This window comes from Echiichthys vipera (genome assembly GCF_963691815.1).
Source record: "Echiichthys vipera genome assembly, chromosome: 8".
NCBI lineage: Eukaryota > Metazoa > Chordata > Actinopteri > Perciformes > Trachinidae > Echiichthys > Echiichthys vipera.
Window position 1 is genome coordinate 4,584,514 of NC_139833.1, and position 15,195 is coordinate 4,599,708.

General features: G+C 42.1%; 1 protein-coding gene across 2 annotated transcripts; it reads left to right on the plus strand.

Annotated features, from left to right (window-relative positions):
• Positions 1–1,158: 1,158 nt before the first annotated feature.
• mios (missing oocyte, meiosis regulator, homolog) lies at positions 1,159–14,888 on the plus strand. Of its 2 annotated transcripts, none has more exons than XM_083917578.1 (12): positions 1,159–1,268; positions 2,366–3,217; positions 3,410–3,896; positions 4,741–4,839; positions 5,031–5,285; positions 7,492–7,661; positions 8,419–8,484; positions 8,635–8,793; positions 10,398–10,550; positions 11,310–11,514; positions 11,784–11,913; positions 13,367–14,888. In XM_083917578.1, exons 2-12 carry the CDS (start codon positions 2,399–2,401, stop codon positions 13,455–13,457), a joined length of 2,634 nt encoding a protein of 877 aa, XP_083773704.1. In that variant the 5' UTR covers positions 1,159–1,268; positions 2,366–2,398; the 3' UTR covers positions 13,458–14,888. The 2 variants fall into 2 exon arrangements, with proteins under 2 accessions (XP_083773704.1, XP_083773705.1); XM_083917579.1 differs by having other exon boundaries at positions 11,790–11,913.
• The last annotated feature ends 307 nt before the right edge of the window (positions 14,889–15,195 follow it).

Below are 15,195 nucleotides of genomic sequence, written 5' to 3' on the forward strand. Positions count from 1 at the left end.
CTGAAAGGGCTTTTTCCCTGACTGTGGCTGTTCACTGGCACAACAATAAAGTCCTGCAGGAACATTATTGGGATATTAGACCAGTGAACACTAGGCCTTCACTACAGTGTATCACTCTTAATATCAACGTGACTAATTATCAAAATAAAGCCCCCTACAGTAGCACAGACACTACTCTGTAAAAACATATTAAAGGAACTATGTGGTGTTTTTTTTGTGCATTGTGTGTCATTCTCATGGACAGACTTCCTGCGTCACTTTTTGCACAAGTTAGGATTGTTTTTGCTTTGTGTTTTGGGCCTTTGAACATAGAGATTGTTTGCTTTATTTCCAAACAATGTTATTTTACATGTCCACTGTATCCCACTAATGCGAAAACCAGATGTAGTGTGATTCTTTTTTTTTCACAGCAATCAGACAAAACAAACTACAGACACAAACATACCAACACAGCAACAGCACAGCTAGAAAACAACAACAACTATATTTCCATACTCCATACTACATATAAACACATAAAGACACCATGAAGACCCACATAACAACAAATAATAAGTAAAAAACAAGCAAAAAACACTGTGAACTCCCTCAACAGTCTTACATTTGTCCTATATTTATTTATGTATTTATTTATTCAAACACCCCCATTGTCCCGGACTGTACAAATCAAACATATGTTGTTAAAACTTTCTTTTAAACTCACTTTGTCTTTTACTATTTCTAATGTTTCTATTCCACAGAAACACAGAAACCTCTATGAGTGCAACAAACTGATGCACTCTTAGATTTAAGGACTTTCCCTTTCACAGAAAAGTCCTTGGATAACAGCAGGTAGTTATGTTTCACCCTACAGGCACTTTTTTACACTTTTTAATTAAATAAAATCTAAAAAATCACATGTATACAGAACACATATTTACCTTTTCTCTAAAGTACAAGTGGAGAGTTGTGAACACGGATCACTTACAAATAATATGTTCAAAAAATCTGCTAAATCTTAATAAATTATCTAAAATATTATAATAATATAAATAAAAAACTTTCCTCTCTGTGTATTTCCACACACTTGGTTGCTTGGTAACGGTGCCCTCTTGTGGTAAACTGCATGCGTAACGGTCCTAACGGCCTAAGCGGAACTTTGAGTAGCTGTCAACAACACGGACATGTTTTGGTGTAACACACAACATTCAGCGCCTGGAACAAGTCTCTGCTCGACATGTGGATGTCAAATCGCATCTCAGTCGCTCATTTAAACACCCTGCGTGTTCGTAAGTAACAGCATTAGTTGATGTTTTAAAGTGTTAGCGGATGTTTTAGACCGTTAGCTGAATCCGCGCGAGCTAAACGGTTATGTTTTAGCTCGTCCTTCACTCGTTAGCATTAGCTTAGCTCAGTTAGCATGTCAACAAACTTTGGACTTCAGTTCGAACCGTGACACTGTGTCATATAAGTTAACCAATTAACTACATATTTTACGTAACACGGCTTTTTAAATAATATATTAAACACACACGTTGATAACTCGCTAGTTAGCATCCGGTTGCTATCTTTTTTTTATCAGCAGCAGTTCAGATTTACATGAACAGGTCAGCTAATTCACACGTTAACGTTACTTTTATCACATATATAACGTTACTTTTACCACACGTTAACGTTACTTTTATCACACGTTAACGTTACTTTTACCACACGTTAACGTTACTTTTACCACACGTTAACGTTACTTTTATCACACGTTAACGTTACTTTTACCACATATATAACGTTGTATGTACATGGACGGATTCTGAGACAATTGGCCCCTCGGCACAGGAAAAAAAAACTCTAACATGAAACCGTATTAGGCTTAAAAAAGTAAATATATATATATATATACTTTTAACCGAGAATCTCTTTAGTCAGGGCCTGGTTTCCAGGACCAAGACATCCAACTTCAAAGACTCTACTTTAAGGTGTTTTGTAGTCATTTTGTGTCTCTTTGTGGTCATTTTAAGTCCATTTTTCGTTGTTTTGCGTGTCTTTATAATTGTTTTGCATCTTTTTGTAGTCTTTTTTTACATCTGTTTTAATCATTATGCGTGTCTTTGTCATCTTTGTTTTGTCTCTTCGGTCATTCTGTGTATACTTGTGGTCATTTAGCGTTTCTTTGTGATCAATTTGTCTTTGCCAGGGCCCCTGACTTTATGGGACCCTGTACCCGGTAGGCCCGTTCAGTAATCCATCCATGTATATGGGATAAGTCATGCTAGGTTTTTGATAAACTGCGCCAATTTCAGTAAGGTGATGTGTGTAATATCATTTGTATGTGTTTTGTATTTGTATGTGTCCCCTGCTAATTTCTTTGTCAATCTTGTCGCATCTTCAGGCTTAATGAGATTCTTCTAGCTGCTTCTGGATCATGAGTGGCTCCAAGCCAGACATCCTGTGGTCCCCCCACCACCCGGACCGTTATGTCATCTGTGACTCTGAGCTGGGACTGTACCGTATTGGACCTGTGGGCAGCTCAGAAACCAAGGCTGGGACTCTTCCGCTCTCTGAAGAAACTGCTGCTACTTTACTAGCCATCAACTCTGACACCCCTTACATGAAATGTGTGGCCTGGTATCCAAAGCATGAGCCTGAGTGTCTGCTCGCTGTGGGCCAAGCTAACGGCCGAGTGGTGCTCACCAGCCTTGGCCAGAGCCACAACTCAACGTGTAAAGAGCTGGTGGGGAAAGAGTTTGTGCCCAAGCACGCCCGTCAATGCAACACTTTAGCCTGGAACCCGGTGGACAGCAACTTGCTGGCTGCTGGGTTGGACAAGCATAGAGCAGACTTCTCTGTCCTCATATGGGACATTAGCAGTAAGTTTTCTCCAGAGGCCAGTGTTGCCTCTGAGAAGATTCGCCTCTCATCGGTGGATTTAGACTCAAGCACAGTTGTGACTAAACCACTGTATGAGTTAGGCCAGAACGATGCTTGCCTATCCCTCTGCTGGCTGCTTCGTGACCCAAAGCTGCTTTTAGCCGGCATGCACCGGAACCTCGCAATATTTGACCTGAGAAACACGAGCCAGAAAACGTTTGTCAACACTAAGGCTATCCAAGGGGTGACCGTCGACCCGCACTTCCCTGACCGTGTGGCCTCTTTCTTTGAGGGCCAGGTGGCCATCTGGGATCTGAGGAAGTTCGAGAAGCCCGTGCTCACGCTCAGTGAGCAGCCGAAGCCGCTCACTAAGGTATGATGCAGTTTGTTTTTGAGGAGATGAGTTTAAACGGAAACCAGTTAAAGTTGGGATAAGAATAGTTTATTTTTTTTAGGTGTCTTTGTATTCTGAAGATTAAGTTTGTTGGCAAAATATAAAATTTAGTAGATTTAACAGGCAGAAAGTTGACGGTTAATAAGAGGTTGCTTTGCTTTCTCATTTCAGGTGGCTTGGTGTCCAACCCGTAACGGCCTGCTGGCCACACTGACACGTGACAGCAACATCATCCGCCTGTACGACATGCAACACACACCTACCATCGGCGATGAGACGGAGCCCACCATCATCGAGCGAAGCGTGCAGCCCTGTGAAAGCCAGATTGGCAGCTTTGCCTGGCACCCGTCCTCTCAGAACCGCATGGTGGTGGTGTCAGCAGCCAACCGGGTCATGACTGACTTCACTGTGTTCGAACGCATCTCACTGGCCTGGAGCTCCACCACCTCGCTCATGTGGGCGTGTGGCAGACACCTGTACGACTGCGTAGAGGACGGAGCTGAAGGGGCGGAGAGTGCGATTGAGAAGGACATCGCCACTAAGATGAGGCAGAGGGCTCAGTCCAGGTACGGGCACGATACGGTCCAGGTGTGGAGGAACCACCTGCTGGCGGGAGGGAACGACCCCCAGCTCAAATCTCTGTGGTATGATCTGTTTTATATCCTTTTTGATGATGAATTGGTAAATTACGTTTATGATACTGTTTTCATATTTATGTTGGTATAAGTCATCGTGATTCCACTGTGATTTAGCCAAAACTGTTAATAAGGCTACGCGGTGAACTCTGTGTTTGATAGTTGTGCTTTAAAAGTTATTTTCCAGAGTTTCATCTCTGCTTTTTCACAGCTAACTTAGCTCAGGTGTGCAGACCAGTCTATTTCTCCTTTGTAGATATTTATTTTATTATGCTACATAATATCTTTAGATAATATCTGTAGACATTTAGTAATGTAGGTGAACATATGATTAAACAGATCATCATTAAAGGCACCGTATAGAAGTTTTATGTGAGTATAGCATCTCTAAATTATTTTAATTTACAACTTGTTTGTATGAAAATGAGACGGTCCCGATGACAGTTGGTAGTGGTCCTTGTCCATTCTTGTTTTCTCTGTCAAGGACTTATGTGATCTAATTTGACATAGGTAATTATTATTATTTTGTTTCATTAAGATATACAAATTTTTGGTTATGGTTTTATTTTAAAAGGCAGAAACTCAGTAAGCTTTCATATACATTTAGTACTAATTCTTGTTTTGATGGTAAATCGTAAAAAAGTCAGATGGATTTCTTGGATTCATCCCCAGTTGTTCTACTTTACACTCTTGTTGTTTTTAGATGTGCTTTACAAATACGTTTGGATACTTTGGTCCAGTTTGAATTTGAGTTTTATAACAAAGTTCTGTAGTTATTGTGGTTTCTTGTGCATTCAATCTGCCCTGTTTGGTGCTATTATGTTGTTTCAACTAGAATATCAGTTACAGTTCCTATATAAGTATCACATATGAAGCAGTGTGCAGAAGATATGGAGCTGAAACTGCAGGGGAACAAACAGTCGGTGGTCTACTCTGGCATCAAGAACATTGTCAAGACCAGCACAGGTGAGCCAGCGACACTGATCTGGTCTGAACCACCTGCACATGTAATCCTAAAAATCTTTGTGAAGAAGAATTGTACACTGGTTAAATAGTATACAGATAGTGCACATATAGTGTTACATTATCCAGATTTCTCAGTCTGCATTGATAGTATGTGCAAAAGTGGGGAAATGTTCTGCACCTGGCTCCTGCAGGCACAACAGAGAGCCGCAGATGCTGGAGCGGTTCAGACCGACAGACGGATTTACCGCGCTTCCTCAGCGAGGAGCGCTGCCTCGCCCTGCGCCTCTGTGGCTGGATCAGCCGGGGTCCCGACATCGACGTGGAGATATTTCTGCGATCACTGGAGCAGGAGCGTGAGTGGGAGCGGGCGGCCGCCGTGGCTCTGTTCAACCTGGACATCCGCCGGGCCATTCAGATCCTCAACAAGGGAGCCACCTCTGATAAGGGTGAGTGGAGGGTGTCGGCAGAGGAGGGGGACAGGAAGCAGGTGTGTCTTTGAAGCCAGTTGTCTCGGCCGGGAGGAAGAATGTGTCACACCAAACTCATTCAAACGTACTTCAGACATTTTAAACATACATTTGTAGAAACTAATTTATGTGCTGCAACAAACATTATTTTATTACAGATTTATCCGTTTGGTCTGTAAAACATCAGGAAACTGAAAAATAATAAAAAAAATACAATATCCTAGAAGACAAGGTGATGTCATCAAATGTCAGGGTTTAATTTACTATAATTTAAGACCAACAAAAGCAACAAATTCTCACATTTGACACCTGGAACCATCACCATCAAATGTTAATTAATTAAGAAAATGGTTGCATATTAACTTTCTTTATATAAACATTATGATTCATTGCGTAATCACTAAAGCTCTAATGTGCTTTATTTTATGTGATTCACTAAATTTGGCTAAATTAAATAATGTAGTTCAAAATAAAGCAGAAGCAGTGAAAAAAATTAACCATTTAAAGAATCATAAAACTCGTAATCCACCTTTTGTTTCTCTCTCTCTCTCTCATTGAGATCACATTGATTTACACTGCACAGTGCTCTGCCTCTGCATTACTGTGTGCTGTCATTCTGCTTTAACAGGAAATTATGTAAGTAATAATAAAGCTATGCTGGCTCTTGAGTGTTTATAGAAACTTCTCAGTAATGTGGTAAATCTATTATTTCCCTCTTGATGAATTCAAAGTGCCTCTTTTTCTTCAGAGCCTCTAAACAAATGAAGTTAAGGAATTTCAAAAATGCAACAGCAGGAGAACCTTGTTTCATCCCGCGGTGCTTTTCACATCGAGGTTTGGTGAAAATGGAGAGAGGAGGTTGTTGTTTACACATGTCTCGTCTTGACTCAGAAGAGATTCCACCGATGTAGGTCAAACGTTTTCCTGCTGTGTGTTCTAATGAGTGTTTACTGAACATGACTGATGGGGTGATTCATTAGACGAGGCGTGGCACCAGAGACATCTCAATAGTTACAGTGTTATGTTTTTTTTGCTCAAGCAGCAGCTCTGATGCAACCTGTTGATTATCATCTGCACACTCATTTAGTCTGACATGTTACTATGGCAGGGAAAGCCGTTGTGGAATTAATTTGATTTACTTTTTGCTAAAATTTACAATTAGGTTCCTCTGATTCAATTAGTTGCAGGGTTAGATGAAAATATCGAAAGCTTATAACGCTAAGCTAAAACCCACCTACTAGCACCTTGTAAAGCGCACTCATTAGCATGTTATGATGTTTAGTTAGACAGTTAATCTTCACAAAAGCTGAAATAAAATGCTGATTTTAACATGTTAATGAGACAGCTCTAGATCTGCTTGTAAGTGATTTGTTTTTATCGTACCTTTCCACAGAACCATGCCATTTCCTCCTCCGTCTTGTCTTTATGCTAAGCTAAGCTAACTCACTGCTGTAAGTAGCTTTATACTGTATGTGGAATGCAGACATGAGTGGTATCGATCTTCTCATCGAACTCGAGAAAACAAATAACAAATAATAAAAAATTCCCGCTTCTTTCTAGTTAACTGATGTTGAGTCTGTGACTGAATGGGTACAAAGATAGATACTTTATTGATTCAGAGGGAAATTTAGGCAGCCAGTAGTTCATACAACACACAACTAACACCCAGATACACAGAAGAATAAGGAATAATAACATAAGAATAAATACACAGCAGTGAAGTGATAGTTGAGCAAACAGAACCAAGGCAGAGAGGTGTCACTATAATAGTTAATAGTGTTTACTCAAGGAGGTAGTGCAAATGTACGGTAATTAGAAAAACAGTACAAGAATGATTGTTATTACAGATGATATAAAACACAAATTGAAGATAAATATATGAACAAATGAAAATACAGATTGTGCATAGTGTAGCTAGTTACTGGCTGACATGGAGGTGAGCATTCAATCAAATGCCTCTCCCTGATGAAGGCTGCAGCTCGGCTGTAGAGTGACGGAGTTATTTTTAACTCGAGCGAATCAGAAAACAAAAGAGCTTTTTTACTGTAAATCCTGTTTCTTGGAACTTATTTTCCATTGAGCCACAAAGCTAGCTCACCTCAGAAGTGTTAGTCGTCCGACCTCAGTGCAGCACGTACTCTGCACATAGTGGGAAAAAAACACCTGTGCGTCTGTCTCCTCACAGGTGACCTGAACCTGAATGTGGTTGCCATGGCTCTGTCAGGCTACACTGATGAGAAGTCCTCCCTGTGGAGGGAGATGTGCAGCTCTCTGAGGCTGCAGCTGAAGAACCCCTACCTTTGCGTCATGTTTGCCTTTCTCACCAGCGAGCCCGGAGCCTACGATGGCGTGCTGGTATTAAATCTCTTACTATCTTGGAATTTCATAGCTCTATTGTAAAGTTAGTGAAAGGAAAGTGTTTAAATTTGCACTCTTTTTCTCACTGAACAGCAGCATTCGGTCCCACTTCATGAAAACTTCTACATAATCTTAACACGGGGATGAATAGGTAGTTGATACTTTAGTGGTCTTTATGGAGAAAATCCTCAGGTGCACAGAAAAGCACCTCACAGAAAATGTGCCCAGGGCAGAGTGTAGTTCAGTTCACTATAGCACACTTTATACCACATTTCATAGATGCTGTGTGCTTCAAATTAAAAAGCAAAAGATTATGCATGACAAAGACATAAAAGCTAAGAACATGTCAGAAAGTATTACAATAAAAGGGAATAAAATAAGAAGGAATAACAATAAATAAACAATACTGACTCTAAAATCACAGTTTTACCTGTTAAAAAGGGAATAAATATAACAATACTGACTCTAAAAGTACAGTTTTACCTGTTAAAAAAGGAATAAATATAACAATACTGACTCTAAAATAAAAGTTTAACCTGTTAAAAAGGGAATAGATATAACAATACTACCTCTAAAATGGAAAGTTGTACCCATTAACCACACTTTAAACCTAACAGAAGACACTTTTGTAGCAGACCTTCCAGAGAGTAGGACAAGAATAACCGCAGTTGAAGCCTTTTTTCCTCCAGATTGTGAACCGAGAACATGTATTTGAAATGACAAGAAAAGATGACATTTTTTGTCTGTATTTCAGTATGAGAGCAGTGTGGCTGTGCGGGACCGAGTAGCCTTTGCCTGCATGTTTCTCAGTGACGCACAGGTAACACAAGCAGGCTTGGACCTCATGATACCATACTCTAGCATGCATGTGTTGCATCCTGTAACACGATTTTGTAATGAATTTAGCATGATAATGTTGCATTCTTCTCTGACTTGATTACCTAAATATCTCTGGGGGATTTGGCTGCAGCTGCCTCGGTACATCGACAAACTAACCAATGAGATGAAGGACGCGGGCAACCTGGAGGGCATCCTGCTGACAGGGTTGACTAAAGATGGCGTAGACCTGATGGAGAGCTACGTGGACCGTACTGGAGATGTGCAGACTGCCAGCTTCTGCATGCTGAAGGTGCACAAACACAAATGATGCAAAGTTGGTCTTTTTTTCGGCTTAGAATACATTCACTACACCCAAAGTATGCAGTTGAAAGTACAGTAAACAGGCCCAACAAGCTCCAGTAAGTATTGTCACCAATTTAAAATATTTAACCAGTAACCTGAATGAACAAAACACAAAGCTGTAACAAAGAAAAGAGGAACTGTCGGTCTGATCGCATACTTGGAGAAACCGATGCACATGCTAAAACTTGCCTCTTCATTTCATCACAGCTGTTATTCTTACCACAGTTGTCACCTCTAATAACAATAAAAAGCAAGACTCGGTGGAGCTGTTTGTGCTCATGCACTTGTTTATGTAAACACGGCTAAAGAAATTAGTGGTGTGGAGTGGTGGAACAGGTCTGAAAGTTATATAACACGCTGTAGAACAACTCTCTTGCTTTATGTTTTGTCCTGTCCTAACCTGCTCCAGAACTGAGAACTGCAGTGTACAAGTCACCCACCACCTATGCAGTAATTGCGTATACCTCATACATTTACACAAACATGTACACATTCCTCCTGAGGGATGGGTGCAGGAAGAGGCAGGAAGGGTGAGACTTGTAGTAGCTATTTAGTTTTAAACTTTAGCCCCTTTCAAACAACATGTTCAAGACATAAAAGCGACAAACACGGAATGGTGAGATAGAGTTGTTACTAAATGAGTCGAATCGACGTCTCAGCCAGCGAGGCAGACATGACGCTGTGTAAGACGTCATGCCTCCTTTGCTTCTGGAATGTCAGCATGCTATCTAAAATCACACACTGGGGCGCCATTATGCCGCGGTTGTTTGCTTCAGTGCAATCTGCAGCGACCGGGGCTGAAAAATTAAGCTAACATGGTAGTGTCAAAAACTGCAGTTCCTCAAATGGCCACTTGAGGCTGGGTCCAAAAGCAAGTCAATCTCCATAGACCAGGCGTAGGCAATTCTAGTCCTAGAGAGCCACCGTCCTGCATGTTTTAGGTTTCTCTCTGCTCCAACACACCTGATTCTAATGACAAGCAGCTGATGCTTGTCACAGTTTGATTACTGTTAGACTCAGGTGTGTTAGGGTAGGGAGGAACCTAAAACATGCAGGACAGTGGCCGGTATTGCCTCCCCCTGACATAGACCCACGTGTAAAAATGCCCAACTTTACAGGTACAAAATCTCTTTTGGTCTCTATAGCTAATTTCCCCATTCATGACAATTATGTAGAATTATGTAATTCTACCTAATTAAGGTAGCTTGCATAGACTGTGTGCTTCATTCAGCCGTCTCCTCTCCCTCCATGCTCCACCTCTTTGCCCATTTTTGGATTAGCTTGGAGTTAAGCAGTGTTTGGCACCCACTGTGAAGATGGCGATGGCCAGAGCCACCAGGAGCAGCTAACTTTGAGATTAATTTCAGCTCTTTAGAAACCAATTGGTGACATCATGGAAACTATGCCCTATTTTATCCAGTCTGTGGAATCTCTGTGTAAAAGAACCTATTGACCGTTTGATTTTGTGACCTGCTTCTCTATACTTTGTGTAAACTGAAGTGATGATGTGAAGTAAGATGACAGAAAAACAATTCTCCACCACTTCACCAGGGTTCCCCAGGGGAAGTGTTGAAGGATCCTCGGGTCCAATGCTGGATCGAAAACTACCGCAACCTGTTGGACGCGTGGAGATTCTGGCACAAACGGGCTGAGTTTGACATCCATAGAGGCAAACTGGACCCCAGCTCCAAGCCACTGGCCCAGGTAACGGACATCGGGGACAAAATACTTTTTTTTTAGCCATTTAAAAAATGTCAAACCTTCGCTCGCTTCTTTTTCAAAACTGTACATATTGTATTATATTAATATCTTAACTACAATCCCACACACCCACAGATGTACGGACAAATACAGCTGCTATAACAGCTTTTGATTTGTCTTCTATATTTTATTTTCAGGCGCGCTCTTTGGCTCTTAGTAAATGATCCACTATTTCCTGACATTTCACTGTGTGAACAATGAATGAAAAATCAGTAAACATGACACACTCCTGAGTGAAACTCAAAGCTGTCCGTCTGTCTTGTTTGTTTTCTCTCTTTGGTATGATTTCCCTCGTAACAAAATAGGACGTTTGTGCTGTGTATTACCGTACAGGTAGTTTGTGCCAAGCTTGTAACACCCACAGCTCTGCTCTCCAATAAAACCTGTTCTAGTTTAGCAATCCTTGTTGTTTTCTCTGCTAGTACACAACAACAGTATGCTGAACTTTAAGAGATCCTTTTACAAAGCTAAAAATGTTTTTTCACAAGTACTCTGGTGCTGCAAGCAAATCTCGGCACTACCTGGCTGCACCACTGACATTCCAGTATTCACGGTTAAGCACATTGGGATTATTGTCCAAAGCTTATCTCCTTCTCCCCTTTAAGTGAAAATCGGACAGCTGGCGAGCGTTTGCTTGTTGGTTTTACCTTCATGCTCACCCGTCCTTATCAACCGACCTTTGTGTTTGTTCTCGTGCGACAGGTGTTTGTGAGCTGCAACTTCTGTGGCAAGTCCATCTCCTACAGCTGCTCGGCGATGCCTCACCAGGGCCGCGGCTTCAGCCAGTACGGTGTCAGCGGCTCCCCCACCAAGTCCAAAGTCACCAGTTGCCCCGGCTGCAGGAAGCCACTGCCACGTTGTGCCCTCTGCCTCATGAACATGGGCACACCTGTTTCTAATTGCCCAGGTAAAGTGTGGAGCACGTAGCCATATGCTCAGCTCATATGTCCAGCACCAGGCAGGCATCTCGGAGCAGCTTAAGTGTTTATAATGCTTAACTGAGCATTTGCAGAGGAGATTGTGTGGACTTTGGTCAGCGTTTAGAGGCAGTTGCACCTGGACGTTCAGTGGCCAATGCAGTTTCTTTTTTATTGCTGTGATGTCGCTTAGACCAACGTTGATGTAGATTAACAGAGTTTATTGAGTGTTGACTTATGGATAAATCTTTTCTGTCAGGAACAGGGAAGTCAGATGAGAAGGTGGACTTGACAAGGGAGAACAAACTCGCTCAGTTCAACAACTGGTTCACCTGGTGTCACAACTGTCGACACGGCGGCCACGCTGGCCACATGCTCAGCTGGTTCAGGTTAGGACTCTCACTGGATGCTACACCTGCGGACCATTCTCAGACATATGTGAACACGTTTCCTGCTTTGGTCCGAGTATCTTCTGTTCATTGAATTTTTAAGTCTAACGTAAAAATCACAGCAAGAATCCAATATCCACCAGTACAAAATGCAAAATAGGACTATTTTCAAAATAAATGCTCTCTTGAGAGTTAAAACAAAAACATGGGTTAATAGTAGAAAGTCCCTTTTTATATCTGAAACATCGAGTGTGTGTTTAGGAATGGATTTACAAACCGATATTTTTATATGTTGTCTCCAATGCTAATAATTTCTTCATTAACCGTTGAAGTAACACTTGCAATTTCCCCCCATGTGGGACGAATGAAGGGTTATCTAACCTTACTTGGAGATGAAGAAAAGTACTGCTTGTGCGTATATAACTGACATAAATAGTATGTCATGTCATGTCAGAGTGACAGTGAACCCCAACCATGATCCCCTCCATTTCTCTTTTCACCCTTTGAATTCATTGTGTTGTCATTTTAACCTGCCATATTAAAGTGTCACATTTCATTGAGTTACAAGTAGCAAGTATCATTCCCTATTTGACGTCATAGAACATCTGTAAACTGGTTGGTTAGGTGCTTCTGTAATTACACAGATTAAAATTAACTAGTTTACGTTCATGGTTCATAATTTTGAACTTTTAACTAAGATCGCAGTGCCCGAAAATTATCTATTTCACGGTAATTTCTTCCATTTTTTAAGCTTGGAGACTGGTCGGGCGCTTCAACTCAATGTGTCGTTTCAAATTTGTTGACGTTCAGTCCGGTTCTCCCCCTTTTTTCAGAACAGGTGTTGTGTCGAAGTCTGTTCCACAACCAAATAGTGTTTCCCCCTGTTAAGATGGTGTTTCCCGTAGTGCTCCCATCGTGGTTAGGGTTAGAGATAAAGTTTGGTTCAGATTTAGGTACGGGGAAACTAATATTCAACACTGGCGAGTGTCATTAACTGCAGCAAGAGTGAATGAGGCCCACATTACCGCTCATTTGTTTCAAACTAATATGTTATAAACTTAGTGTTCAGGTCACTGTCATCAAAAACATCAGCACGTTCAATGAACGCACTCTTTTCAGCTTGTTCATGCACAAACCAGTTAGTCATCTATCACAGACAAAGGCAATGTGGAGTTGAAATAATGTGCCCGGGGTAAAACACTGTGCTTTAGTTTTTATTCGTCTGACTAAAGCAACGTTTCAAAATTGTAAATGTAAATACAGAATTTGGAGCTTTATTCCTACAAACCATTTTTTGCATCTTGAAAATCAGCAATATAACGATTTTCAGAATTGAAAGCTCAGTGAACAGAAAGTAAACTGCTTTGCCCTTCTATAGTATGTATTGTTTATACATTTTTTTCCCCAAGTACATGTTATTGTTGTTTTAATTGACCTTCATGTGCCGTTACAGAGACCACACAGAGTGCCCAGTGTCTGGCTGCACGTGTAAATGCATGCAGCTGGACACCACGGGGAACCTGGTGCCTTCGGACAGCAGCTAAACGGGAGACGCTCGTCGGAAAGTGACGCCAAACACCAGCCAGAAGCCAACCAGTGCAGGTTCACTGCTGCACCCGCCACACCCCCAACTGGGAAAGGGATAAAGGGGGCCAGCAGTGTCCTCCTCTGAAGTGTCTTCTTGAATAGATTGACTTACTGTAAAGTTATAGTCTAGTGGATGTAATATTGTAACAGAGCCCTATATGAAGAAGGGAGGCAGTGTGTGTTACTGATCTAACTAACTGAATCAATGACGGAAAAGGGAGCGAATGCAAACTCACTGCTCTGCTAATGTAAATCCCACTCAGGAGAAATACAAGAGGCTCTGCTGTAATCCGCCTCTACCAATCTAACCTGAATCAGGCTTATGGTTTTGTTGTGATCTATTAAAAAAAAACAAATCAAGTGTCCACTCACGCATCAGGTTGTAAAGATGTGATCACAGGTGCCAATGTGTCCGCGCTATATTTTGTTGTTTTAATACGCTATTTAACGTCTGTGTTTGTCTTACAAAAGGATCTCCACATACCTCATGAATGCATTGTTGGGGGTGAAGGACGGTACCCAGGGTGACGGAGCGGAGTGTAGCGCACAATAACAACACTCTCTTGCTCTCTTCATGTTCCTCTGTGCCTCTCTTCATCTGGCATTGTGCGGGAGGGCTTCCAGTGTGAGGGGTGGTTTTTTGGGGAGAGGATGAGGAATCGGAGAAGGTCGGGGGGGTGATGGGTGATGAGGAGGAAGGGTGGGAGGGTGCGTCCGTATTCAGCAGCCCACTCCAGGCCTGTGGTCCATGAAAGAAGCTCGCCAAAAAACAGCAGCTGCTCGGCACTCTGACAAGACCCTCCAGATTGTTCCCCTCATAAAGAACCTCAGCTGCCGGAACACTATTGACTCAAAGAGAGGGCGAGAGAACAGACAGCCTGAGCCCTGTACCCCCCTCCTACACCCCCCTGACATACACAGACTTGCCCTCTCTTTCTTTCTTCCTCTCAGTGGTGCCCAAATTGCACCCGAAAACTATGCATACCACACATCAATCCAAGGATGGGCGCCGTCTGTGGGGGACGGCCGTGTGTAAGCTGCATTGTAAATGGGTTTTCTCTCTTTCTCTGCCACCCTCCCTGCTCTGTCACTAACCTAGGAAGGCATTGTAAGTGAGAGGCGGCCTGCACCAGAGCTGGCTAAATCACTTAGTCATGGAGTAGGGAGGAGGAGGGGGGCACAGGAGCTACTGTATGCCGCTTTCACCAGGATCTCTCCCTGGTGTGGGAGGTTTCATAGGCCTGCATGCCCTTTTGTGAACTGTTTTGGAGTGGAGCTGACAAATTGGCGAGCCGTGTAGCGTCCCGAAAAAACAGGGTGGCTGGAATTTCATCCTTTCAGTGTTTCTTGTGTTTGCCTTTTAAATAAATTCCGACTTACAAATTGGAGCACTGCTGAATGGGGTGTTTTCCATAAGTTTACATAGTTTATTTTTGCTTTATCACGTTTCATAGACGCAGATGGCGTGGGTTTTTCAGTCACGCGCATTCTTTATCTTCGCTTGAAAGCATTGAGTCACATTTTCTCCCATGGGAACTCCCACAGAATCACAGAGCATCAGTGCAGGCAGAAAGATGCACACCAGTGAAACTAGACGAAGTAATAAACATCCTTATTAGATTGAATGTTAATTCTTGAGCTTTGAAACAGCAGTTGACACAACAGTCGCACCACATGGTCCATCGGTAGACGCTC

Excerpts from the sequence above, each read along its gene's own strand:
- mios (XM_083917578.1), top strand. The coding sequence starts at position 2,399 with ATGAGTGGCTCCAAGCCAGACATCCTGTGGTCCCCCCACCACCCGGAC. Across the intron at positions 3,218-3,409 it reads AGCCGAAGCCGCTCACTAAG|GTGGCTTGGTGTCCAACCCG; the intron begins GTATGATGCAGT and ends TTCTCATTTCAG. Across the intron at positions 8,794-10,397 it reads CCAGCTTCTGCATGCTGAAG|GGTTCCCCAGGGGAAGTGTT; the intron begins GTGCACAAACAC and ends CCACTTCACCAG.